Below are 27930 nucleotides of genomic sequence, written 5' to 3'. Positions count from 1 at the left end.
CCATCTGTGTCTGAGGTTGTGTGTCTATGTGACCGTGGGGAGCAGTAGTGTAGTGGTGTTAGCGCGCTGCGCTACAGACATAGTAACCCAAGTTCTATTCCAGCTCATGACCAGCACGAGTGACGATTATCTGAACCGCTCCTGGGCCTCTTTTAGGTCAACTCGGCCTCAAATGAGTACCTGGTGCGGTGTGTAAACATCGCCACTGGGGAGACAAAGGCGGCCAGGCGTGGTGCTGGCCACCCTCGCGTGCCGTGCCGGCCTTCATAGGTGCTCGCTAACAGCACTTGCCCCAACAGTCTGTTCAGGCTATATGGGGGGGATCTTTGTATATCTGAGGCTTTGTGTTTGTGTGACTGCCCGTACATCTGTGAGGCTCTGTAGCCGCCTGCGTATCTGAGGAGCACCTAGCCTGGCACAGGTGCCGCAGTGACATCACTGCCACTTTGTGGCGAACGGCAGTTGTTGCATATCCGAGGCTGTGTGTTTGGGCGACTGCTTGCGTGTTTATTGGACAGTCTGTTCATCTGTCGATTGAGTCGGTGCTGTGCGTATGCCCATGATTCCCGCTGTGTAGCCATCTATGTTGAACCGTACCGAGCCAACCATGCTAATCGGAGGTGAACTATGAGACTGGAAAGAAAGCCTCGGTGAAATAGACTTACATTGGACACAAAACAACGCACGGATCTCCCCTGTCGCCTTATGGCACTGTAGGAACAAGTGTTTTTAGCAAGCGCCTATTAAGGCTGCCACAACAAGCGGTGGCGGGGTGCGTTGGCATCGCACTCGGTCACGATCACCTCCCCCCAGTGCTGGAAGGGACACCACACCAGACGCCTTTTGTTTTATTGACGAATCTTTCGAACGTGCAGAGCCTGGACAGATTGATGCGGAGCACATGCCGCTGTTGCACGGCTAGAAATTGAACCCAGGTCGCCGGGTTTCTAGTGCAGTGATTTGCCGCCAACCAATTTTGCCATCATTCCCCACGCAAAGACGCACACGTACACACGAGTGCATACGTACACGTATTACCATATTCGCACGTGTGCATGGACAACGTAAACATAAATTTCGATTTAAAGCTTTCGTGGCTGCAGGGATTCATCTTCTTGGTTCTTTCGGTAAAGTCACGTAGAAGGGAAATATTTTATTATGTTTTATTTTAATTATTTTATTATTTCCCTTCTACGTGACTTTACCGAAGAAAACCAAGAAGAAAAAACGTAAACATACTCAACGCAAAGATTCTCCATATAGACTGTCGGGGCAGGTGCTGTTGGCGATCGAGTGGGTGGCCAACGCCACGCCAGGTCGCCTCTGTCTCCCCAGTTCTGATGTTTTATGCACCACATCAGGTCGGCTGAGTTGACCTAGGGGAGGCCCAGCGCCAATTAAAATATCCGCCACTTGAATTAGTCGTTAGCAGGAATCAAACTCGGGTAGCCGTGTAATGCGCTAACCACTATACTACCGCGCGGCATACTTAAACACAACACTCCTACACACACCTACATGCACACACCTATGTACACACTCGCAAAGACAAACATCCCTCAAACCAAGTGCTGTTGTGCGTACGTATATTGAACTTCTTCCGCACCGCACGTACGTAGCCAACAGTCTTCGTCGGAGGTGCACCACATCGGGTGCCCTTTTAAGGCTGAGTAGACCTAGCATCTACTAAGCCTCTTGCACACGCTCTTATGCACGCGCACACACACTCACGCTCTCTCTCCCTCTCCCCACAGGAGCCGACTGTCGGTGGGGGAGCTCCCTGGCAGCAGGGCCCATGAACAGCGAGGTGGCGGCCGTGGCCCCCATCAGCCTGGTGCCCCGCGACACCAAGTGGCTCACGCTCGAGGTAGCCCCCCCCTCCCCCCCACAGCTCCGTAACCCCCTTGAGGCTCCCCCAAACTTCCCTCGACTCTTCTCAATGCTCATTTATACCGTCGCCTACGCACTGATGGCCACAGCTGCCCCCCTCCACACCCCCTACCTCCACACCCCCCCTCGTCCACATCCCCCTCCCCACACCCCCTACCTCCACATCCCCCCTCCTCCACACCCCTCCACCCCCCCCTCCTCCACACCCCCCCTCCCCACACCCCTCCACCCCCACTCTCCACCCCCCCCCCACCTTATACACTATCCACGAATCCACCCCCAGACGTCCCTCTACGCTATCCCTCGGAGCCCCCTAGACTCTCCTAGCCGCTCCTCGAGACCCCACGGAGTGGTTCTGTACAAACTCCCAATCCTCTGCTGCCTCCCTCCCACCCCCCGCATCCCCCGAGCTGTCTCTCCAAACATCCCCGAGTGGCCCCCCCAGACTTCTCCTCTGACCTCCCTTATGCCGCCCCTACCGCTGTACAATTTCAGCCGTAATGGTAGGTTTTTACCCTTTTAACTGGTACAAAACTGACACCTTTATTCAAGGCATCATGTTTGCAATGAATAAAGGTGTCAGTTTTGTACCAGTTAAAAGGGTAAAAACCTACCATTATATTTTGCCACTGGTAAAAGAGATCTCATAGTGTAAAAATTTCAGCCGTGTTACTCGCCACGTAACACGGCTGTGTTGTCCTTCCCTCCCGCACCTCCGATTAGCACGGTTGGCTACGTACGGTGCGGAATAAGTTCAACATACGTACATGACCGAGATGCAGGGGTCTCCATATGTCAAACGGCCAAAGAGGCTTTCCGACTGGGTTGAACGTATTTATTTTCGTGTCTTTGCAAAATGAAAGTCAATGGTTGGCCAAGACGTCCCGAGCGCACGGTTTTTCGACGAATTCCACACAGCAGCAAAGTGTCTGGCTGTAGAATTGGTAGCGCGCGCGCAGAGTGCAGCACCGCTACGCAGAGTGCATCACCGCTACGCAACGCTGCTGCGTGACCACATCTCACGGGGGCCACCGCCATTACCTAATTTGTCCCATGTGCCTATTCTAGAGTCACATCTACCCCTGGAGGGCCGGGGAGTCGTCGCCCCTCCCCCCCGAAACACTCGCTCGTGAAGCCCTCCCGTAGGCCCTTTTGTGCCACCACCCCTCCCACCAGACACCCCCGCACTGCCGTTTCCCCGGATCCGTCAAGCTCTGTGCACGCAGTGTGTGTACGTGTGCTCGTGAGCAAGAGCCATAGGTTTTTTTTTTGTCTGATCGTGCAAATATAAAAGCGTGTCATTAAACCCGCCGTCATGTAAACAAAACGTGCCAATCAGTCACTGCTTCAGCACACCGGTGTGTTGGAGAGTAAACCCACAGCGTTTACAATTTGAGCACTGTGACGTTTCGCCGGCGATTGCAACAACCAGCTCCGACAGGCGATTAGCCAGGATTGTGAAAAAGTCTTCCTCTTTCGGTCTTAAATATTGAGTAAGCTAATAAAACCCGTGAGCAAGAGTTCTCTTGCGTGTGTGCCTACCCAGACCTGCGTGCTCACCCGTGTACATGTGTCGTGTGTGTGTGTGTACGCATGTCGTGTGTTCACTCGTGCCTGCGTAGGTGTGCCGTGAGTTCCAGCGGGGCGCGTGCTCGCGCACTGCGGAGGAGTGTCGCTACGCCCACCCCCCCAAGCACGTGAGCGCCCCCCACGGGCGCGTCATAGCCTGCTTCGACTCACTCAAGGTGCGTGCGCGTGCGTGCGTGTGTGTCTTCGTGTGAGTGGGGTCATCTCAGTCAGTCGACCCGTGGCACCCGGGTCTGCCCCGTGACCTCCTGCCAGCGGGCATTCGACACTTCACGTGGCCTCAAGGTGCACGTGGCCTGGCACAAGCGCCGTGGTGACGACACCGCCACTTGGTGGCGAATGGCGGTTGTTGTGGGGAGCGGTAGTGTAGCGGTTAGCGCGCTGCGCTATGAACCTGGCGACCCGGGTTCGATTCCCGCTCACGGCCAACACCCAGTGACAATTATCTGAACCGGTCCTGGGCCTCCCCTAGGTCGACTCAGCCTCAAATGATCACCCGGTGCGGTGTGTAAACATCGCCACTGGGGATACAAAGGCGATCGGGCGTGGTGCTGGCCACGCACCTCCTTGTGTACCGTTTCGGCCTTCATAGATGCTCGCTAACAGCACTTGCCCCTACAGTCTGTTAAGGCTATACGGGGGATCTTTGTGAGCGTATCGGCTTGTGCAGGTGAGTGTGCGAATTTCCGCGGGTGAGTGAGTGCATGTTCCTGCGTGCACACGCGTGTGGTCATCCACAACTGTATTTAGTTTGTTGTCCTTTCCACGCATAAGTGTGCGTCCTCGTGCGCGGAACCCTCGGGTGTGTGCGTGTACGTCACATTGCGTGCGCGCGTCATCACTGTGTCAGGGCCGCTGCACGCGTGAGAACTGCAAGTACCTGCACCCGCCCGCGCACCTCAAGACGCAGCTGGAGATTAACGGCAAAAACAACCTGATCCAGCAGAAGAACCTCACGGCGATGGCGCACATGCAGATGATGGCGCCCTCCATGCTCGCGCCCATGCACTCCTACCCCCAGCTGGTGAGGGCGCTGCCTCCCCCCCATTTCCCACCCCACCAAAACCCCAAAATTAGATGATCCTGGTGCACGCGTGTGCGTGTGTGCGTGTGTGCGTGCGTGTGTGTGTTTGTGTGTGTGTGTGCGTGCGTGTGTGCGTGCGTGTGTGTGCGTGTGTGTGCAGGTCTTTGTGTCTGCCTTCATAGGTGCTCGCTAACAACACTTGCCCCAACAGTCTGTTGAGGCTATACGGGGGGGGGGTGTCTTTGTGGTGTCTGCACGCACATGGGGAGCGGTAGTGTAGCAGTTAGCGCGCTGCGCTACGAATCTGGCATCCCGGGTTTGATTCTCGCTCACACTAGTGACGATTATCTGAACCGGTCTTGGGCCTCCACTAGGTCGTAAACATCGCCACTAGGGCCGTGCCGGCCTTCATCGGTGCTCACGAACAGCACTTTCATGGGAATAGACACATGGCCCCCATGGGTAGTGATGCGTGGGGCACCCTGGGTAAAGATTCACAACCGCCCCTCCTCTTGCTGGAGATACGCAGCACCAAGGCTGGGCGTGCACTGCACTCGACCCCATGATCCCCTGCGACGCCGTGTCCTCTCGACCCCATGACCCCCGCAGAGCATGTACTCGCAGCCGGCCTCCCCGATGCCGTACCTGAGTTACCTGTCCCCGGCGACCCCGGGCCTCAGCTACCTCCCTCCGGATGTCCTGGCCACGGCGGGGGGCGCCATGCCGGGCACCCACGCGGCGCTCGTCATGAACGCGCATGCGCCCGGCGCCATGGCGGCGGCTACGGCCGCTGGCGCCCTGCAGCCCGGAATGCGACCCCTCCGCACGGACAAGCTGGACGTACGTACGCACGACACGCACGGGCAAAGATCCCACGTATAGCCTTTGACAGACGGTAGGGGCAAGTGCTGTTAGCGAGCACCTGTGAAGGCCGGCACGGTGCACGAGGTGGTGGTTGGCCAGCAGCACGACATCCGGCCGCCTTTGTCTCCCGAGTGGCGACGTTTGCACACTGTACCAGGTGCTCATTCTAGGCTGAGTCGACCTAGAGAAGGCCAAGGGCCGGTTAAAATAATCACCACCGTTCATGGTCCTGAGCGGGAATTAAACTCCGGTCACCGGATTCGTAGCACAACGCGCTCACCACTACACTACCACTCCCCACACGCACACATACACACACATCAAGACCAACCGCCGTTTGCCATGAAGTGGCGATGATGTCACCACGGCCCTTGTGCCAGGCTAGGTGCACGCTGAAGCCACGTGAAGTGTCATATATACACACACATGCATGCACGCACACAGACGGGCATATACTGGCGACGCACACTCGTACTCAAATAAAGGTGACCGCCAATCCGAACCAGCCATCGCGTCGTCATCACGCCTACCCGCTCCCACCACCTCCCTGCGCCACGCCTCACCACCAGGTGTGCTCGGAGTTTGTGCGCGGGGGTTGCCCCCTGTCGGCGGACGACTGCCGCCTGGCGCACCCTCCCGAGCGGGGCCTGCTGGACCCGGCGGACGGGCGCGTCACCGTGTGCATGGACTTCGTGAAGGGCCGCTGCTCGCGCCACAAGTGCCGCTACTTCCACCCGCCGCTCCACCTGCAGGCCAAGGTCAAGGCCCTGCAGCACCAGGCCAACCAGGCGGCCGCCGCCGCCGCCATCGCGGTGAGTGACGGCCCCCGGGGGAGGAGGAGCGAACGGCGGTCGTGATGGGCAGGTGGCAGGGAGGGGCAGAGGTGGGCAGAGGCGGGCGGTCGGACGCACGCCAGCAGCAGTGCTTGAGTTGTGTGTGGACGGTGGTAATTGTGTAGTCGGCGTGAGCGGTGGAGGTGGGTGGGCAGCGGCAGTTGTCGGGCAGCAAGCACGAGAGCAGGGTGAGATGGGCAGCCGCCGGGTGCACGTTGGCCTCGGACAGAGATTGGCGATGCTGGCGGGGGCGGCGGGCACGGGGCAGTGGGGCGTGGGTGTGCACGCACCGGCGATAGGAAGTGTGGGTGGGATGCAGACAGCAGATGTGGACGATAGGGGCTGGTGAGCAGCGGCACCGTGCAGCAGGGAGGTGTGGGGAATCAAAAATAAGTGAACAGCAGGCTTGGTTGGGCAGGCAGTAGCCCTGGGCATCGGGGGCACAAGCGGGAGAACAGCGCAGACGAGGCCAGGAAGAATGAGCAGGTGGGTAGCGAGGACATGCAGGGAGAAGGGGCAGGTGGGCAGCAGCTCGACACAGGCAACAGGAGCAAGGTGGAGGATGCTAGTGGGCAGTCGGCTGTCGGCATTGGGCACACGTGGGCAGCAGCTATGGGCAGCGGCTGGGCAGCAACAGCTGGGCAGCAACAGCTGGGCATCAGGTGCAGATTGGCAGAGGCAGATGAGGGCAGAGGGAATTGGAATTGAGCCGTGCAGTGGCACAGGGAATCGGTCGCAAACACGGCACGGACAGTCACCGTGTGCAGAGGCTGAGCTCCACAGTGGAGCTGTGTAGAATGTTGGGGCAAGTGGCTGTCGGTGAGAATTTATTGAGTGTCACCAGTGTACGCACATTGTACGCACGCACGCACGCGAATACAGACACGCGGTGTTACACACACGCATTCGCATGTATGCTCACACAGATACGTGCCTCAATAGGTCCACACACACACCTTCGTATATGTATACTTACGCACGCTCAGTCGTACACATGTATACCTACATGAATGTGCACACTTACACGCGCGTCCGTATAGCAACATTACGCACGTTAGTACACAGACCGTGCTTGACATATGCATACGCACACACACACACATTGCACAGATATGTTCATACGAAAACACATTCTTATCTTATATTTAAAAAAACAAAGGTCCCCGTTATGGCCAACGTAGACTGTTAGCGAGGGGGTGGTGCGACCAGGACCCATGGCCAGCCACAGTTTCCCCTTACAGAAGTGATGTTTACACACCATGACAGATGCTCACTTAAGGCCGAGTTGACCTAGGGGAGGCCCATTACTAGGTCAAGATATCACTCGCCACGTATGTCAGCCAGAGTCAGACATCGAACATGGGTTACCAGGTTTGTAGCGTACTGCACCACAGACGTTCCGAGCGCGTTTAGAATTTATGATGCACACAAATTCATACCACTCAAGACACGTTTAAATTAATATTATATCCATAATAGAGGTTTTTTGGGTCATATATATTTACCTCTGTAATGATATTCACCTCACATAAACGCATACATGATCATACATTTCAGCAGACATTTCATAAAATGCTTACATATATGCTCAATCATGGTGCCATGAAAAGCAGCATTTCACACATGCATATACACCCATGCACATATGTACAAAGGCACACTTGAGCACAAACATGCACATGCACAGACAGGCATGCTTATGGGCACAGTTCACACACGCATACGCATCCTCTGGCATACATAGCCTTTAACAGTCTGTTGAGGCAAGTGCTGTTAGCGAGCACGTAATGAAGGCCGGCACGGCACACGAGGGGGTGGGTGGCCAACACCACGCCCGGCCGCCTTTGTCTCCCTAGTGGCAACGTTTACACACTGCACCAGGTACTCATTTTGAGGCTGAGCCGACCTAGGGGAGCCCCACGACCGGTTCAGATAATCGTCACTGGTGTTGGCCTTGAGCGGGAATCGAACTAGTGTCTCCGGGTTCGTAGCGCAGCGCGCTAGCCGCTGCACTACCACTCCCCACACACATTCACATGCATGGATGCACGCACAGACAGTTTACATGGGCAACAACAACAACCGTCGTGGTGACGTCACATAGGCAAAGACACACATACACACACAGTTCATACACGCGCCTATGTTCACACTCGTATGCACACACACACACCTGTGCATGCATCTTGGTGCACTCGCACACAACACGCGCACACACGCACATCCATGCTCGCACGCTCACACGCGCGCACATGCACACCCACACACGTGCTGTCTCGCGTGCATTAACGATAACGAGCTTTCTGGTAATGAGCGCGTTCATGTCGAGGGCATCCATAGCCAGCGTCTCCCTCGCCTAGAACACGGCCATCATGGCGGGTGGGCGGATGGGCAGGCGGGTGGGTGTGGGTGTGTGTGCAGAGGTAATTGGGTAGGTGGGTGAATGAGTGTGCGGATTGGTGAGTGGGTGGTTGAAATGGTGGGTAGGTCAGTGAATGGATGACTGCATGCGCGAATAGAATGGTGGGTAGGTGAGTGAGTAGGTTGGTGAATTAGTGGGCAGATAGGGGAGTTGCTTGTTGAGAGGATGGGTAGGTCAGTGAATGGATGAATTGGTGGGTGGGTGGGGCAATGCTCGAGATGGTTGGTGAATAGGTGGGTAGGTGAGTGAGTAAATGGTTGAGTGGATTAGTGCGTAGATGAATGAGTGTGTGAGTGGTGGGTGGTTGAGTCGGTGTGTGGGTGCTTGGGTAGATATAGGAGTGTAAATTGGTAACTCGGTGTGTGAATGTATCCTTGTGTAGATGGATGAATGGGTCAGTTGGGTGAGTTGGTGGATGGACGGCGAGGCAGGCGAGTGGGGGTAGATATGCCTACCAAATGGGTCTTTACATCCTAATTATATGAAATGAATCCCAGCACGAAAATCCCACGCAACCATTGGCATTAATCTGCACAACGCTGCCTCACTACCTTTGCCTCCCGCCCCTCGTAAAATGTAATTAGAATTCCAAGTAATTAATCCCAAACCGTCAACAATTACCGTGAACAATTCCAGCGTCAATTACATCTCCCCGCGGCTAATGCCTCTTAACGGCTCAAACTGCCGCTGCATTGGCTCCACTCGCGGGGGTGATCGTGGGCTCTCTCCGCTTATGCCGAGCAACCGCCGCGATCAGCTTCCTCGGGTCTCTCTCCGTCACGGGAAAAGGTTGCCAGCTAGACGCGATTGTAATGCTCGCATGGGATGGGTTCTTGTGATTTGCGGCATTCGAACCACGCGGCAGCGAGAGAGAGAGGGATCGACGCCTCGCGGCCGAATTGACGCGGAATTTTTTGATCGACAAGTCCGGTCGAAGCGCCTCTCTGTTCTCCTCCATCGCAAAACATGACGACGCCACCCCAGGCCGGAGGGCCCCTCGACATGAACGTGCGCTTACACGACTTAAAAAAAATAAATAAGCGTTTTGTCCGTTTTTTTTGTAACAATTTTTTTTGGTAACGTTTCCCCCTCCCCCTCTTCCGCTCCCCTCCCCTTTTTTGTTTCCTCTTTCTCTCCTACCCATAATGCACCCGGCTTGACCTTTCACCTTTGCGACAATAACCGCCTGCCGCTGCCACCAACAACAAAAACCAAACCCCTGCCGCCCTCCCTGGCCGCGCCGCGCCCCCATTGGCTGGGCCGTGGTCACGTGACGTGTTGCTGCCTCTGCTACTACCTCCGCCCGCCGCCATCGCTGCCACCACCTTCGCCTTGCGCCGCCGCTGTGATGGTGGCGATGATGACGATGGTGGTGGTGATGGTGCTGATGATGATGATGGTGGCGCTACTGCTGATGATGATGATGATGACGATGCTGCCCTCGTCTCCACGGCTGCTGTTGCTGCTGCTACTGCTACCGCTGCTGTCAACGCCTGCTGCCATGATAACGCCGTGTATCTGCCTCTTGCCCCTACCCCAACTTCTGACCCCTACATCCTGACCCCCTATACCTGAACCTACGCCCTGACCCCCTGCACCTGAATACCCGATCACTATATCCAACCATAAAACTCTGTCTTGCTTACCCACTCACTCGTCCACTCTTTCACCCTCCCAACCAACACATCACCCACTCACTCGTCATCTCACGCTTCACCCCGCCCATTCGCTCGCTCACTCGCTCGCTCGCTCATCCACCCACCCCCCCCTCCATCTCACCCATTTCCTCACCCACTTCCTCACCCATCACCGCCCTACCCATTCCTTCACCCTTTCACCCCCAATCCTTTTTCCCTACCTGCTCACCGTCATCACCCCTAACCTACACCTTCCCACCTCCGACACAACGCAACACTGTTGCTAACTTTGTCAAATCTGCACGTGGGGTCCCTGTTGATTTGTTTTTGCATTGCATGTGTCTCCCATCTGCGCGCGCGTGTGTGTGTATAACCATCGCTGTTACGTAAACACATTGTCATGTGTGTGTGCGCGTGCCTGCATGTGTCTGTTTTTGACTCACCCATGCTACCCTCTTTCCTGTGTCTGCCGCTGTCACAACCACATGCTGTGCTCATAATCGCACACACACACGCTCGCATACTCGCATTGACACGTACTGCTATTAATGATAATCACATGATCGCACATACGCACACACGCACTCACTCACACATTCAAAACGACACATGGTCACACACACACATTAACCGCACCCTCCACACACTCACCACACACCGTCTGATCCACGCACTCATACTCATACACTCTCACCACGCACACGCTGTTACCACACACTCCATACACTCACCACACACACGCTGTTACCGCACACTCCATACACTCACCACACACACCGTCTGATCCCCGCACTCACACGCTCATACTCACCATACACGCCCTGTCACCACACACTCCATACACTCACCCCATACACTCACCACAAACACCATCGAACCCATGCACTCACACACACTCCTCACACACACACTTTCACCACACACTCCCACACCCTCATGGTCTCACCACACGTGCACACACACTCCCACACTGTCACCACACATTCTCCATATTCACTCGCACATCTCTCTTACCGCACTCACTCACGCTCGCCACACGCTCGCCGTACGCGCTAACCCTCACTTCACACACGCACACACACATACTCACCTCTCACCCCCGTCACACCGATGGCCATAATATTTTTACGCAAAAGGCTCCGACAGCAGTGAAATCGCTGAAGAGACCATACAACGCGGCCTTTGACTTGGTACCCACACCCCCCCTTCCCACGCATGCCACGTTTGTGCCCCCCCACCGCCTCCCCCCTCCCCACCAAAAGTTAAACAAGGAAGAAAAATCACACGTACGCATGGATTCTGTAACATATCCAATGTGCATTTTTTTTCGGAAATGTTCAATTTAGCAGTACGGAAGCCGGCACGGGGGTCCAAGCTGTCGAGGCAAACACGGTTTGCTTCTTTGGAAATTGTCCAAATTTCTTTGCCCCGGATTGCCTTGGGCGGCAACACTTTGATGAATGAGGAAGCGTCGTTTTAAATTGGATTTATTTGCTCATAGCAACACGTCTTTACACTGCACACACTGGGGTTGGTTGCATTGGAGCGTCTCCGCAAGCGTTATTGTGCTCACCCCCCCCCCCCCTGTTTACTGCTCCCAGCCTCGGCCGAATAGCGTTGTAGAACCTCCGTTAAGAGAACGAGACCAGCACGCGAATAGTTGTTAATTTTATATATTTTTTTTAAAGTCATATCTTTCCATATTTAAACAAAAAAATCTAATTGTTTCACTAAATCTTGACTTAAAGTTTTCGTGACTGCAGGAATTCATATTCTTGAGTCTTTCGGTAAAGTCACATAGATAGGTTCAAAGAAAATAACAACGAAAGACCCAAGAATTTGTTTAAACTAAGTAATTAGCCAAACTTCCCAAAGCAAGGGACGCTCCTGAGAAAGTATCGAAGCTCAAGGCAATGCTTTCATCGGACAAATCGATCGCGCCGTTACTGTCCAGAACCTTGATATGCGGTCGCACAGCGTACAACAGGTGGCTCTAGGCGTGCACTGGATGGGTGCGGTTGGGGCTGCTGTAACCCCCCCACCCCCATCCATCTTGAATCAAACTACGAAGGGACGACGGGGAGACGATTGGAATAACCGTGTCGCCCTAAGGCCATGAAATGGACAGGCGTCCGTTGACGTCTCCTGGGAAAACCCCACCTGGTGCAGCCAGGAGACCAGAGGTCGCAAACGGGTTTTGATTCCTTACCCGTACCCGGCCGCACCAGGGTCGCAAACGGGTACCCCTACCCTACCCGATACCCGGCTACCCGTACCCGGCCGTGTATCGGGTAGGGTACGGGTACGAGTACCCGATTGCGACCTCTGGGATGAAGCCATGTTGCTGGCGCGGGTGGGTTGATTCTAGGAACTTGAATTGTGAGAAGAGACAAAACGTTGGGAAATGAGTGACAAACAGTTACTCACCAGTGACTAACGGCCTACCCGTACCCGTACCCGGCCGCACCAGGGTCGCAAACGGGTACCCGTACTCGGCCGGGTACGGGTATCGGGTAGGGTACGGGTATCGGGTACCCGATTGTGACCTCTGCAGGAGACTGACTAGCACCTCCCCTCCATCCCACCATCCTTGGGGGGTTATCTCCGGAGACGACGGGCAATCACCGCGGCCGGCCACATGGAATGTCCAGAACGCTCAGTGGAAGTTGCCCATTTTGTCGGGAGCTTCGACCGGTACCGCCGCCTGCCACTTCAGCGGGAACGGTTCTGGCTCCGGTGACTACGAGGAGCGGGGGAGCAGCCCTCTCCTCGGCACGAGCGTAACGTGGAACCAGCAGGGAAGCGGCTCCTTCTAAACAAGGGAATGAAAAGACCGTGAGAGCGTTGCAGTGAGGTGTGGGAAGCCACGGGTCACAGGCTATTGTGGGCTCATCTCCCCCATCAACTTGAGGATGAGTACGATGCCTAATATCACCTCCTGCCCCAGGTGTTGGCTATAGTGGCCCTAATGGGGCCTCCAAATGAGGATTTGAAGCCTGTTGGACACGCAATGACAGGTAACAGTGGAGCCAAGATCGGCCTCTGTAAAACAATATTCATGAAGGACGCTACTGGGCAGTTGCCCTCCAACAACAGCGGAGATTGGAGGAGCAACAAAACGAGCGGCGTGCCGGGCGACTAGAAACGCAGCGAGTTGGCACAGTGGGGAGCACAGGCAATGGATCGTTAACCCATGGCACCTGGGTCTATCCAGTGACCTGCCAGCGAGCCTTCGACACTTCAAGTGGCCTTAAAGTGCACATAGCCGACCACAAGCGCAGTGTTGACGTCACCGCCACTTAGTGGCGGATGGTGGATGTTGTGTTTAGTGTGTGTGTACGTGTGGGGAGCGGTGGCGTAGCGGTTCAGCGCACTGCGCTACGAACCCGGCGACCAGAGTTTGATTCCCGCTCACAGCCAACACCAGTGACGAATATTTGAACCGGTCCTGGACCTCCCCTAGGTTGACTCGGCCTCAAATGAGTACCTTGTGCAGAGTGTAAACATTGCCACTGGGGAGATAGGCGGCCGGGCGTGGTGCTGGCCACCCACCCCCTCGTGTGCCGTGCCGTCTTTCAAAGGTGCTTGCTAACAGCACTTGCCCAACAGTCTGTTAAGGCTATACGGGGGGTCTTTGTTAATACATGGGGAGCGGTACTGTAGTGGTTATCGCATCACTCTATGAACCCGCTGACCCGTGTTCGATCCCCATTTGAGGCCAACAGGGACAAATATCTGAACTGGTCCTGGGCCTCCCCTATGTAGACTCAACCTTAAAGGAGTACCTGGTGCAGTGTGGAAACATCAGGACTGTACTGGGGAAACAAAGGTGGCCGGGCGCGGTGCTGGCCACCCACCCCCTCGTGTGTTGTCGGCCTTAATCGGTGTAATATAACAGCACTTGCCGGAACAAGTTTAAGGCTATATGGGGGATTTTTCTGTGTTTAGCTGGCTGCCTTCCTGTGTGTTTGTACCTGCATGTCTTGTGTCTGTGTCTACTTGTGCATCTGTATGTGTGTACACATTTGTGTCTGTATCTGCATGTCTGCATGAGTGTGTGACTGAGTGTATGCTTGTCTTTGTGTCTGCACGTACACGTGTGTGTCTGCATCTGACCACATCCGTGTGCCTCTGTGCGCGCATGTGTCTGCATGTCCTGGCCTTGCGTGTATCTGTGTGCACCCGTGTATACATCCATGCAAATGCCTGTGTCTGTGCATGCGTATGTCTGTGTCTGCATGTGTCCTTTTGTATGCATCCCTACATGTGTCCGTCCATGCGTGTGTATGCCGACCTGTCTCCATGTGTTTCCGTGTTGTGTATGTCTGTGTATGTATGTCTCCATGCGTGCGTGTCCATGTTTGCCCATGTGTGGCTGTATCTCCATGTGTGTGTGTCTGCATGTCTCCATTTCTGCATGTGTGCGTCTGCACGCATGTCACTGTGTCCTTGCGTGTCTATGTGCGTGTCTTCGTGTGTGTGTTTGTCTTCACGTGTCTACGTGTCTTCTCCTGTCTCCATGTGCGTGCACGTGTCTGTATGTACATCCATGTCTTCATTTCCGTGCGTGCGCACGCTTGTGTCCGCGTGTCTCCACTCGTCCACGTGTGTCACCGTGCCTCCCCGTGTCTCCATGTGTCCGCGTGTCTCCCCGTGTCCCTCAGTCCATGCCCACAGGGGTCATGACCCCATTACCAAAGCGGGCGGCCATGGACAAGCCCAACGGCATGCTGGGAGCGACGTTCAACCACGCGCTCATGGCGTACCAGTCGGGGCTGTCCGGCCTCCACATGGCCGCGCAGCCTTACATGGCTCCAGGTGGGAAGCACGGCGGGCGGGAGGGAGCGTGTGTGTGTGAGTGAGTGTACGGGCGAAATTGAGATTTCTGGAATGAATGTTATAATGTGGGTGGATAGGTTTGACAGCGGAGGTCTCACTCCGAATCAGTCGGGGCGGCATTATCTTTTCATTGGCTGCACGATGCTGTGTGGAGCCTACCTGGTGGTCTGTCGCTCCGCACGAAGCTTCGGGTCTTCTGGGCCACAGTCATGCCCTCCCTTCTCTATGCTTGTGAAACGTGGAACATCTGCGCCGGTTAGAAACATTCAGGCTGGCATGCCTACGATCCATCCTGGGTTTAATCAGGCTGGATTGTGTGAGCAGCTCCCAAATCCTTGAAAGATCTGGACACATTTCTATCAGCTGCTTTGGCAGGCAAGGCTGCGTTGGCTGGGTCATGTAGCCCGCATGCCCAAGCAGCTTCTGTTTTGCCACATCGAGGGGGCTAAATGGGCACGACATGCGCTGGAGAAGAGATGGACTGATGCGGTACGAGAGGATGTGAAGCTGAGTGGACTTGCCAACGACTGGTACCAGCAGTGTCAAGATTGACCTCTGGAGGAGGCTCATGAAGGACACTACTGGGCAGTTGGAGGCAGTCGCCCTCCAGCAACAACGGAGGGCAGATGAGCGACGCTCGCAACAATGAGCGGAGTGCAGGGCGGTAGCAACTTGGCACAGTAGGGAGTACAGCTGGTGTATTTACCAGTCATCTCAGTCAATCAACCCATGGCACCTGGGTCTGTCCCGTAACCTGTCGGCGAGCCTTCGACACTTGACGTGGCCTCAAAGTGCACCTGGCCTGGCACAGGCTCTGTGGTGACGTCACCATCACTTAGTAGCAAATGGTGGGTATTGGTGGGCTTGTGTGCGAGTGTTTGCGCAGTGGGGTGCGGTAGGGTAGCAGTGAGTCCATTCCTGCTCACGACCAACACAAGTGACAATCTGAACCTAGGCCTCCCCTAGGTCGACTCGGCCTCAAATAAGTACCTAGTGCGGTGTGTAAACATCATCACTAGGGAGACAAAGGCGGCAGTGCGTGGTGCTGTCCACCCACCCCTTCGTGTGCTGTTCCGGCCTTCATAGTTGCTCACAAACAACACTTGCCCCAACTGTGGGTGGGGGGGGGTCTTTTTATGTGCGTGTGTATTTGCATGTGTGTGCGTGCATGTGTGTGCATGTGTGTGCATGTGTGTGCACGTGTGTGTGCTTGGTGAACGAGGGATGACGTCGTTGTGCGTGTCGGGACACGAGCCCGTGTGGGAGACAGCGTCGCGGACGTTCACCCCTCTCCTCTCCCATGTTGTTGTCGTCCCCCCCGCTTCCTGTCGCACGGCATGCTGGGAGCAGGTTCCATGTTTTGCATGGCGGCACCCACAGCCACGTTCGGTGAGTAGACGCACGCACATCACAACAACAACCACGATGGCAATTTCTTAACAACCATAATAACAACCACTATTAACTTAGCAGCAGCAACCTATGAACCACATCGTTCACAAACAAGACACCACTCGCTCGTATCAACACCCACAGTGATGATCACAGCGTTGATGATGATGATGACTTGGTGGTGGGGGTGGTGGTGATGACAACGATGACAATCTAAAGAATTGATGATTGACAACGATGTTGATATTGATAACAATCATGGTGACGGTTACAAAGGTGAGGATGAGTGATTTAAGACGTGTCCGTGGTGGCTATGACGGTGATTAACACGGTAAATGACGATTACATTACTGGTTGCGACGATGACGATGGACGTCACTGCAATGAAGACGATGATGTCAACCGTGACGATGGCAATGTCGATGTTGGCAATGATGTTGTGGACTTCACTTTTTCCTCTGTCCCTGTCTATGCTGGCAGTTGTAACAGATGTTCCGTGATGGAGATAACATTGATGATGATGATGATGATGTTGATGTTGACAATGATATTGGTGATGACTGAGGATGTGGACTATGTTGACGTGCACGATGTTGATGATGTTGGTGATGACAAGCGAGATGTTAACTACCTCGCCTGGTGTACAGGAGGTTGTGGGTTTGATCCCGACCCTGACTCCTGCTGTATATTTGGAGTTTGCGTGTCTCTCTCCCCGTGGTGGGAGCGTGGATTTTTCCCCGGGTCCTCTGGTTTTTCCCTCCACATTTACAATCAACATGCGTTTAGAGCTTTTGGCTGCCTCGATACATTTCCACATGATGATAAGCCACTTCGTTGAGCTATCATTTGCGGCCAGGTCGCTTGTCTGAAAAATAAATATATATAGCTTAGTCGCCCTTACCTGGTAAACATTTTAAAATATTGTTTAAGAGGTCATAGGTTGACTCGCCTTGTCCTCCCCGCGCTCCCCGTGTCTCCGCATGTGCCAGCAGCGCCCATCATGTACCACCACAACCACCACCACCACCACGCGGCAGCCGCAGCCGCTGCGGCCGCCGCCGCTGCCTCCGCAGGGTCGGGACCGCCAAACCCCTTGGCCAATCAGGTGAGAGCTGGCGGAGGCGTTTGATTGGCTTGGACGACGCGGGCGCCGTGCCCGTCGGGGTTCAGAGGTTAGGCGGGATTGGAACGTGAACCGGGTTAAAGTCTAACCCCGGTGCACGAGTGCGTCTGGATCATCGGCCCCGTGTCTCCCCGTGTCTCCCCATGTCTCCCTGCGTCTCTTCTCAGGTCTTGTCGTGCTGTCCCGCGTGTCTCTGTCTCTCGTGTCTCCCCGTGTCTCCTCGTGACCCTGCGTATCGCTCTAACTCCATGTGTCTCGTGTCTCCCCCATAGCTCACCGTGTCTCCTCCGTGTCTCCCTCCGTCTCCCCCGTAACTCCCCCGTGTCTCCCCACAGCTGCAACATGGAGGCCTCACCGCCCTGGACCCTGAAGATGAGCGTTACCATGTAAACAACACACGGACACACTTGTACGTGTTCACATACATATAAAGGCAAACAAAGATCCTCCGTATACCATGAACAGACTGTTGGGGCAAGTGCTTCTTCTTAGGTTCTTTCGGTAAAGTCACGTAGAAAGTAAAATAAAATAAAAACAAAAATCACGACGTTTCGGAGGCAACACAAGTCTCCGTCATCAGGTGGGACCGTCACAGCCAGATTAGCTGTATCAAGTGAGGCAATGATTCTAGATGTAATCCCTTAAAAGCGAGTTGAGGGGGGAGGGAGAGGGAGGGGGGGAGCTCATCAGACTATGGTAGCCAATGAAAGGAACGTATCGGGAGGGAGGGGGGGGCGAGGCCAAAAGGGTGGGCGATGGACGTGGAAGCGCTTGTGCGCAAGCGGCCAATTACTGCACACGCCAACACAATGGAGCGATTGTGCGCAAGCGGCCAGCCACTGCACCCGCCAACACAATGGGCAGAGAGGAGGAGGGGAGGTCTAATACACATGATAGACAAAAGAACGAAAATGATGATGGGTACAAACTTAGGGGGAGCTCATCAGACTATGGTAGCCAATGAATGGAACGTATCGGGAGGGAGGGGGGGGCGGGGGGGGGGGCGAGGCCAAAAAGGGTGGGCGACGGACGTGGAAGCGCTTGTGCGCAAGAGGCCAATTACTGCACACGCCAACACAATGGAGAGAGAGGGGGAGGGGGGGTCTGATACACATGATAGACAAAAGAACGAAAATGCCCATGTTTATACCAATGCTGGCTGAACAATGAAGAGAGTACTGTTAAAATAACTGAGGATGTTAACACTCGGTAAAGTACAGTAAAATAGTGCCTGTCAGATAAGATGGTCCAAAAAAAAAAAAAAATTTGTGATTAAGTCTTTTTTGCGTGGTTGATAACATCTTTCCAATGATTACTAAGTTTGTACCCATCATCACGGTTGAAATTATGTCTGTGTTTGTATATTTGTATGGCTTCGTGTACAAACCTTTGATGGTAGTCGGGAGGTTTGCAGAGAACCTTGGTCTCGGAAAAGACAATTTCATGAGAGCCCACCGAGTTGTAGCAATGATCGGCCACGGCAGAAGAATCAGTTCTGCCGTGTTTCAGATCTGACTTGTGCTCGCGGACACGATCAGAAACATGACGTTTCGTTTCTCCAATGTAGCAATCACCACAAATGCAACTCAATTTGTAGACTCCAGGATACTGTAAGTCAGGCACGACATCCTTCACAGATGGAATCAGATCACGGATTTTATGCACTGTACAGAATCGGACTTGGATCTTATGTTTGTTTAGAATTTTGGAGATCTTTTTGGTCACGCCAGCTATGTATGGTAACGTGATGGTTTTGGTCGGAGTTTCATGTGGCTGTTTCTGTGTGGTGGGAGAGACAGCTTGGCGGATAGTACGGTCAGAGTATCCGTTCATCCTGAGGGCCCGATGTACATGTCTTAATTCACCGGTCAGGTGGTGTTTGTCAGAAATGCCATGTGCTCTGTGGTATAGCGTTTTGATGAGAGAGTTCTTTTGAGATGGGTGGTGGTGGGAATCCGGTTTCAAGTAGGAGTCTGTGTGGGTGGCTTTTCTGTAGACAGAATGTCCCAAGGAACCGTCAGGACTCCTCTCAAACAGAATATCCAAGAATGGTAGTTTACCGTCTTTCTCCACTTCCATGGTGAATCTGATGGATGGGTGTCTAGAATTGATGTGGTCCAAGAAGTGGTTCAATGCTGGGAGGCCATGTGGCCAAATGACGAAAGTGTCATCCACATATCTCTTCCACAGGGAAGGACGCAGGGTGGATGTCTGGATGGCGTCTGATTCAAACTTTTCCATGAATATGTTGGCTATAACTGGTGACAAAGGGGAGCCCATAGGGGTACCCTCATTCTGTTTGTAGAAGGTGCCATTCCAGGTAAAATAGGTGTTGGTGAGGCAATGCCTAACCAGCGCAGGTGCATCAGAATTCAATCCATGTTGGACTAAGTCCTCAATTATTGTTAGGGTGTCCGGTACTGGGACTTTGGTAAACAAAGATACTACATCAAAGCTGACGAGGATGTCATCAGGAGATAGTACCATGTCCTTAACCATAGAGACTAATTGGGTTGAGTTGAGTACTGCTGAAGAGGTCTTGCCTGTGAAAGGGAGCAGAGTATCTGATAGAAAACGGGCTAGTTTGTACGTAGGAGAGTTTATCGTCGACACAATGGGTCGTAGCGGGGTGCCTTCCTTATGGATTTTGGGAAGACCATAGAGTCTGGGAGGTCTTGCCGCCGATGGTTTTAGAGAGGGACGTTTGCTTGGTTCGATTAGGGAAGTCGAACTCGTGATGATACTGTTGGTTTTCCTCGTTAGGCTTTTAGTGGGATCGTTTTTAATTTTAGAGTAACTCCCATCATTAAGAAGGTCCAGGATTTTGTTGTTGTATGAATCTTTATCCATGATGACCGTGGCATTGCCCTTGTCTGCCGAGAGGATGACTATATCATCTCTCTTTTTTAGGTCCGCGAGTTCAGAGCGTTCGTTTTTGCTGATGTTACTAGTGGGTTTCTTAGCATTCTTAAGAATAGTAGCTATTTCAGCTCTTGCTACATCCGCATGGATGTGTCCTATGCCTCTGAGGGCTACATCAATCTGGGAAATCATATCCTCTACTGGTATATATTTAGGGGTGACGGCGAAATTTAGTCTTTTGGCCAGTACCGTTTTTAGAGTGTCAGAAATTGGGATGTTACTCTGATTAATCACGGTCTTGTTAACATCCAGCTTTGCGATGTGTGGCTCTGGTTTCTTCTTAGATAGGAGGTTGAATTTAGAAATCAGGTTAGCTTTGCATTTGGCTGACAGTGAGTCAGCAGAAGCAGAAGTCATGTTATCAACGTTGTTCCAATCAGAAGGTGACATTTTTTGTGTTAACATTAAATGTGTTTGTAAGAGAGTCTTATCTAAATTATCGAGTTCAGATCGGAGTAACCTTATTCTCTCCGAGATTAGTGATAGGCTGGCTTTAAATAAGATCTGTTTGGAGTTCGGTGAGGACACAGCAGCGGATGTGAGTGTGAAAGCGATGGGTATTACCTTGTTATCTCGGCATCTCTTGAGGAAGGCCAGCGTCTCGAGAAGCTGTGACTTCTTGTCTCTTTGTCTGTTAAAAACTCTAACAGATAGGTGGAATTCCTCCCCGTAGAGGGCATTAATTCTAGATTTGAAGCTTTCGTGACTGCAAGGAATCATCTTCTTAGGTTCTTTCGGTAAAGTCACGTAGAAAGTAAAATAAAATAAAAACAAAAATCACGACGTTTCGGAGGCAACACAAGTCTCCGTCATCAGGTGGGACCGTCACAGCCAGATTAGCTGTATCAAGTGAGGCAATGATTCTAGATGTAATCCCTTAAAAGCGAGTTGAGGGGGGAGGGAGAGGGAGGGGGGGAGCTCATCAGACTATGGTAGCCAATGAAAGGAACGTATCGGGAGGGAGGGGGGGGCGAGGCCAAAAGGGTGGGCGATGGACGTGGAGCAAGTGCTGTTCGCGACCATCTATGAAGGCCGGCACGGCACACGAGGGGGTGGGTAGCCAGCACCACGCCCAGTGGCCGCCTTTGTCTCCCCAGTCGCTTCAAAGTACCTGATGCAGTGCGTATAACACATTGCCATGAGGGAGACAAAGGCGGCTGGGCGTGGTGCTGGCCTTCATAGGTGCTCGATAATGGTACTTGCCCCAACAGTCTGTGAAGGCTATACGGGGGGTCTTTGTCACAAACACACTCTCAGACAGCCACGCACACACGCACACACGCACACACGTACACACGTACACACGTACACACATATACACACACATGTGTTGTGCTCATCTCATCCTCCATCTCCATGTCCCCTCCCTGCCTGTCTCCTGTCTCCCTCGTGTTTCTGTCTACCCCTGTATCTTGCCTCCCCCGTGTCTCCCCTTCTGCTCCCCCCCCACCCCCCACCGTGTCTCTCCAGGTTCTGCTGAAGTGACTTCCCACGCAGCCAAATCCCACGGGGGGCACCCAGTCCTCGACCTCACCAAAACCCGAGTCGTCTTTCGGCCAAAAAAAAAAGAAAAGTTACGATTACATGAAATGGTGCGAGCGAGAGAGCGAGAGGGGAGTGCGATGACGCGCGGAGTGTGGGCGTCAAACGCAGCCCGTGCGCCGCCGCCGCCTCTCGCGTTTAACCGCCGGAAAGAAAAGAGAGAAAAATTATACGGAGAAGAGAATATTTATGACGATTAGAGGAGAGCACTTTTTAAAAAAGAAAAAAGTAATATTAATAAATATCGATTATCCCCATCCTCCCCCACCTCCATCCCCTCCCCCCATATATTATTTTGCCCCACAGCGCAAATTTAGTAAAAACACACAAAGCCGCGAGTCACTAAATTAAGTTACGTTGGAACGAATCCGCTTAGTGCCGCGGCCATGTATCCTCTTCGAATAGCAAGACTTTTTTTTTCCAGTAATATAAATATCCGCGTAGTCTTTTTAAGTTTCACCGCAAGTTTTTGTTTTGGGGGAAAGACGCAACTTACGGATGGAATCGGCGGCGACCGTGCGGACGAGCCGCTCGCCCCCCACCCCCCACCCTTCACGTCGATTTCAACGCAAACCACCGCCTTTGTCAATCCGCCCTGTGTTTGACCATAATTCATCACGCTGATCGGCGCGTGGGCTGGGTTGGTGAAGGTGGTGGTTGAGGGCGGGCGTGCGGGCGGGGAGCGGTGGTAGTGGAGGGCGGGGAGGACCGGTGGCCAAGTATTGAACTCCGGTTGCTGGGTTCGTGTGGCTAGCCCCTTGCGACTCGCCGCTTGCTGACGGCAGAGTGAATCGGAGGTTTGGAGGTCGCCATTCGTAACGCGCGCAGCCCCCGTGTCCATCCACTGCTGGATGAGAGACCCCACCCCACCGTGCCGTGCGGATCGCAGTTGTTACGTGACCATGCTTCACGCTGTGCCAGTGTGGGGTCGGTGAAGGTTCACAGCGTAGACTTACGTGGAGCACACAAAGTACAGGACGAGAGTGGATTTTGCTGCACTGCCCAATGGTGCCCACGCCCCCCCCCGCCCCCCCCACTTCACTTTCAAGAGCCGGAGAGATCTGGTGCATTGTGGGTGATTGGGCCACGGTCACGTGACCGGATTAATCGGGTGCTGTTCGTGATGCGGAGGCAACAGCTGAGAGATGGGCGCTTCTTACTCTTCATGGCAAAACAGCCGCCGACCGACAGAATCAATATTTAGACGGGAGGAGGAATCCGATGAGCCGTGAAGCTCTTTTTCACCAAATGTCCAGTATGGGCAGGGTCAGCAGGTTACCCCAACAAACAAAACAAACACAAATTATAGTTCAAAGTAGAGAAAATGCTAAGCAAGTCACCAAATATAAATAAACTGAAACTAAGGTTTTTTTTGTTTTACCTCGTTCAGCCCACTATTTGTATCAGTCCGGCAGGGCATCCGGTCGAATCTACCGCCCCGGTTGTTCCCATCCGCTGTGGCCCTGGCCATTTTAAAACCCCCTGGCACGCTGCCGCCTGACCTCCATTGACCTCCATTGACCTCCGTTGACTCCGGCAGCCGCCACCCGCAGCACGAGGTGTTCACCCAGTGACGGAGCCGGAGGACCGGCTCCCATAATGCATTGTCGTTCATTATACAGTTGTAGGACCTGCTCCCGTAATGCACTGCCGTTAACTAAACAGTTGTAGGACCAGCTGCCAAAATGAATCGCTCTTAACGACGTATGACCGGCTACCATAATGCATCGCTCTTAACGACGTATGGCCAGCTCCCATAATGCATTGCTCTTAACGATGTTAATAGGCTCCCATAATGCATTGCTCGTAACAACATAGTTGTATGACCAGCTCCCATAATGCATTGCTCTTAACGATATAGTTGTATGGCAGGCTCCCATAATGCATTGCTCATAACAACATAGTTGTATGACCAGCTCCCATAATGCATTGCTCTTAACGACATAGTTGTATGACAGGCTCCCATATTGCACTGCTCTTAACGACGTAGGTGTATAACCGACTCCCGTAATTAATTTCCCTCCACTAGAGGGAGCTCTAGGGAGAACCCCTCTAAGAGGGCCTTTGACAATGACCCCCACACTTCGCCCCCCATCACATGCGACCTGCCGATTGACCTTCCTGTTGCAACTCGGTGCCGCGGGGGTGTCGAGACGTAGCTGGGCCCACGCCCGCTTACCCCCGGAGTTTCCCGGTAGGGAACTTTCTAAACGCTTTTTATTTTTTCTCGTCTCTTATGCATCGCGCTGGAAACACGGCACGGATAACAGTCCGCTGGATTTTTTTTTTTGCGGAGGTTGCGTCTTCCCCCCCCCACCCCCCCCCCCTAAAAAGCGCGGTGAGACGCGAGAAATACAATATTAAGGATAAGGATTTTGTCCGTCTGGTTGGTCGTGACCGCGCGTGTATTTAATGTGACGGGGCCGCCACCGCTGTTTGTTCTAAAGATGGCGTTTCACGCCGTAGGCAAACTCTGTTCGTGGGTCGCGAGTCGCCGCGCTTTACTGGGTCTCTCCCCCCGGTCGCTCCGCAGGTTTGAGTCGTTACGCGCTGCCGCACGCACCCGATGATTGGTAAACAAGTCCCGATGCGATGTTAGAGAACGTCCGTTTTAAAATAATGGAGATAATTTGTTCGTGTGTGTGTGCCGTGTAACGTGTGTGGGGGAACGGTAGCATAGCGGTTGGGGAGCCGAGTACCATTCTGGCTGACGGTCAACATCGGTTGCGAATATCTGAACGGGTCCTCCGCTTCCCCCCGAGGTCGATTCGGCTTAACCATCAGCGCTGCGGGAGACGGGCGACTGGGCGTGGTTCTGGCCACAGCAATCCCCTCTTGTGCGCCTTGCCGGCCTTCATAGGCGCTCGCCTAACAGTACACGTACTTGCCCCAAGCAGTCGTGTTTGTCAATGTTTTGGGTTTACTCTCCAACACACCGGCGTGCTGAGAAAGCAGTCATTGGCACCTTTTGTTTACGTGACAAACCTTGACTAATTGGCTGGGGTCGGGTCGGGTGGTGGCGGGTTAAACGACACATTTTCGCGATGTTGTTCAAAGCCAATGCGGGAGTATGGGGGGTGGCCTTTGTCCCATGTGACATCGTCCAGATTAAAATGTTTAGGATGTGTCAACATTGGCACTGGATCCAGGTCTCGTGTACAGTGCACGCGTATCCCGTTTTAACGTAGAGAGAGAGGGGGGGGGACGATCCAAATTGGGATGGGTCACCGATCGACGGCGTACCCCGGGACCCAGGGAGCCAGCGTGCTGCAGCGTGGAACGGGGGTCGGGGGGGAGGGTGGTGCTCCTCTCTCTGTGCTTCAAACCGTAGGAGCCGCCCGGTCTCGACGCACCAGAGACGGGACGGACGGGGGAAACCCCCGAACCCTGGCCAGGTAGAGACGCTAAACGCGGCGACGATGGGAACCATTCGTCCATCACTGCAGCAGTTTGTTCTCTCCTGTTGCTTGCGGTGGTGGTGGTGGCGGCGGCAGCGGCGATAGTTGGTGCTGATGGTGATCGTGTTCGTGTCGACCTTGTGGTGGCCGTGTCGGTCTCGGGCACCTGAAGCAGCACCCCTGATGTCCACGGCTCCCCCCCCGCCGCCAACCTCCCACTGCTGCCCACCTTCGCTCGGCGTGTAACAACGATGCGCGCGGAGGCTCTCAATCGACTTCGACCGCTCCGTCGTTAACGTCGGCGATTCTTGTGCGTAATCGCGGCTGCGAGGAACCGGTTACAATTTGTGTGTTACACATATTGGGGGGGCGGGGGGGCGTGTCGCGTGACTTCCCTGTGGCCACCGGTAGGCGCTTACATTCACGACGGTGCGGCGTTAAAACGCAATCGAGGCGAGGGCCCCCCAAAATTGCAGCGATCCGTGGAACCCCACCCCCCCCCACCACCCCGAGGGTCTGTGGGATCATCATCACGTGTGCCTCGTGGTTCACGTCTGGGGAAGAACCCCACGGGCGGTCTTGGGCCGGACCTTCTCAGCGCCAGGGCCCAGGTGAAGGGCCGCGCGTCGTATTGTCACGAGCAGCTGAAGGATCGCGACGCGTAGGAAGGGCGGCGTGTCTTTTATAGAGGGTCGCGATGACCGGGCATGAGAATGGGCCGGGCAGGTGCTGCTGGGGTTGAGGGTGGGTGCTCGCCTTGACAGTGGGGTCACGGCCAGGGCGGTTCTTAGTGGCTGTCAGCCCTCGCCGGACGCTGAGGCCAGTCCCAACGCCGAGGCTACGCTCCCAAGCACTAAAACCAAACTCCACACCGAACTAAACCAGTTTAACCATTAACTTCGCTCTAGACCTGTTGCTAGCCCTGACTCTATCGCGAGCCGAGCCCAATACGAGGCTACATCAGGGTCAGGATCACGGCTATAGCGCCCTAACCCCTTCAGCCTAAAATCCAACATGACTTCAAACTGGTTTAAAAATACGCGTCTTAATCCAAGCCCATACACAACATCCTGCCGAACACCAAGTTAGGCCAGTTTAGCCGTGGTTATTGTAGTCGGGAGCTTAACACCCAGTCCAATACAAATGTTAAGCCAGCTTAGGGTCATGGCGTTAGCCCCCAGAGGACTGCACTAAACGCCGCCAGCTCAACACGGTGATGCGGAACCGGTTCAGGGTCGTGGCTTGAGCCCTGATTCTGACCCCAACACGGAGCCCGCACAGACCCTTATCAAACAAAACACTCACGGATTCGATGTTTTTGTTGTTGCTTTAACACTTTAACATTGTTTTGTTACAGTATATGAACATTTTAAAGAAAGAGAGAGAGAGAACATGTTTTAAAAATGATTTAAGAAATGTAAAAAAAAAACATACTTCTATAAGTAAGGTATATAGATAAGTCTAAAGGTTTAGTGTCAAATTTTTACAATATTGTAACGTAACGATAAAGTTCTAAACATTTTTGAACTTAGCCATGTTTTGTAAACACGACGGAGATCTTTTGTACGAGTGTTAATAGTTATCAACTTTAATTTTACTTTATAGTATTTCATTAATTTCTGTCATTTTTGATCGTTATTCTCGTAACAGATTCTAAATATGCGTCGTCGTTTAAGCAACCGTGGGCCGGTTTTTACCTCCCCCCACCCCCCCCCCCTGTTGGAAGATTGGTAGCGGCCGAATGAATACCAAGTCCCCCCCCCCTTCCTCCTCTCTCTCGAATGGTTCGGTCCACTCCCTCCCCCCACGCCTCCAGCCCACCACGTGGTGGCGGTTAAACACAGAGGTTGGAGTCACGTGGGTGCGCGGATAACCGGGTTGTGTGAGAGACAGGAGGAGGGTGGTGGTGGTGGTTGTTGGTGGTGGTGGTGTTTTATGGAATGGGGTTGGTCTAGTCTCTATGTTTTTCGGGGGTGAGATGTTGAGAGTCGCACTTAACATTAAAACGAAATGAACTAAAGTTCTTTTAAGAAATGCAAAACTTAAAATCGATTTATATATTTTTGTTGTTGTTGTGGAAGAAAGGGGGGGCGAGCTTTTGATTTTAAGGGGACGGGAGCGTTTTGCCAATACTACGCGATTAAAACCCGGGCCGCTGTTGCTGCCAACATCCGTTTTTTTAATTCTTGTTAACGAGAAGCGGAGAACCGATTATAAAGGTCAAGTCGGCAATTTACAGGAGAAATTCACTCGGGCGCAACTCACCGCCGCCGTGAGCCGGTGTCCAAACCCTCCACGCGGCAGAGCAGAGAAGGGAGAGGAGGTCATTCCTTGTGGGGATAATCGTTGCGGATAGATGGTGATTGTGGTCGTGTGAGTGCGGATATCGCGAGGGGTCGTGGCTACCGTGAGTACGGATCAGCGCGGAAAGCAGCGAGCGGGGACGACATTCCAAGA

The 27930-nt window shown here is 53.6% G+C and overlaps 1 protein-coding gene across 8 annotated transcripts in view; it reads left to right on the top strand.

Moving 5' to 3' along the window:
• The window catches only part of LOC144727991 (muscleblind-like protein 2a), a 44612-nt gene extending 16971 nt beyond the window's left edge, over positions 1-27641 (top strand). For 4 of the 8 annotated variants that reach the window (XM_078607173.1, XM_078607168.1, XM_078607167.1 and 1 more), the window contains 11 exons: positions 1755-1867; positions 3513-3635; positions 4328-4501; positions 5111-5341; positions 5935-6177; positions 11394-11447; positions 14922-15075; positions 16447-16485; positions 17478-17593; positions 17947-18020; positions 22004-27641. In XM_078607173.1, coding sequence (XP_078463299.1) covers positions 1796-1867; positions 3513-3635; positions 4328-4501; positions 5111-5341; positions 5935-6177; positions 11394-11447; positions 14922-15075; positions 16447-16485; positions 17478-17593; positions 17947-18020; positions 22004-22013 — 1290 coding nt within the window. In that variant the 5' untranslated portion in view covers positions 1755-1795 and the 3' untranslated portion in view covers positions 22014-27641. The remainder of the gene's footprint in view (positions 1-1754; positions 1868-3512; positions 3636-4327; positions 4502-5110; positions 5342-5934; positions 6178-11393; positions 11448-14921; positions 15076-16446; positions 16486-17477; positions 17594-17946; positions 18021-22003) is intronic. The other 4 variants (XM_078607169.1, XM_078607170.1, XM_078607171.1 and 1 more) reach the window with 4 other exon arrangements.
• The last annotated feature ends 289 nt before the right edge of the window (positions 27642-27930 follow it).

The sequence above is a fragment of the Lampetra planeri genome, chromosome 27, assembly GCF_965212315.1.
Source record: "Lampetra planeri chromosome 27, kcLamPlan1.2.h2, whole genome shotgun sequence".
Taxonomy (NCBI): Eukaryota; Metazoa; Chordata; class Hyperoartia; order Petromyzontiformes; family Petromyzontidae; genus Lampetra; species Lampetra planeri.
Note: the sequence above shows the minus strand (reverse complement) of the source record. Positions and strands in the feature narration are given on the sequence as shown.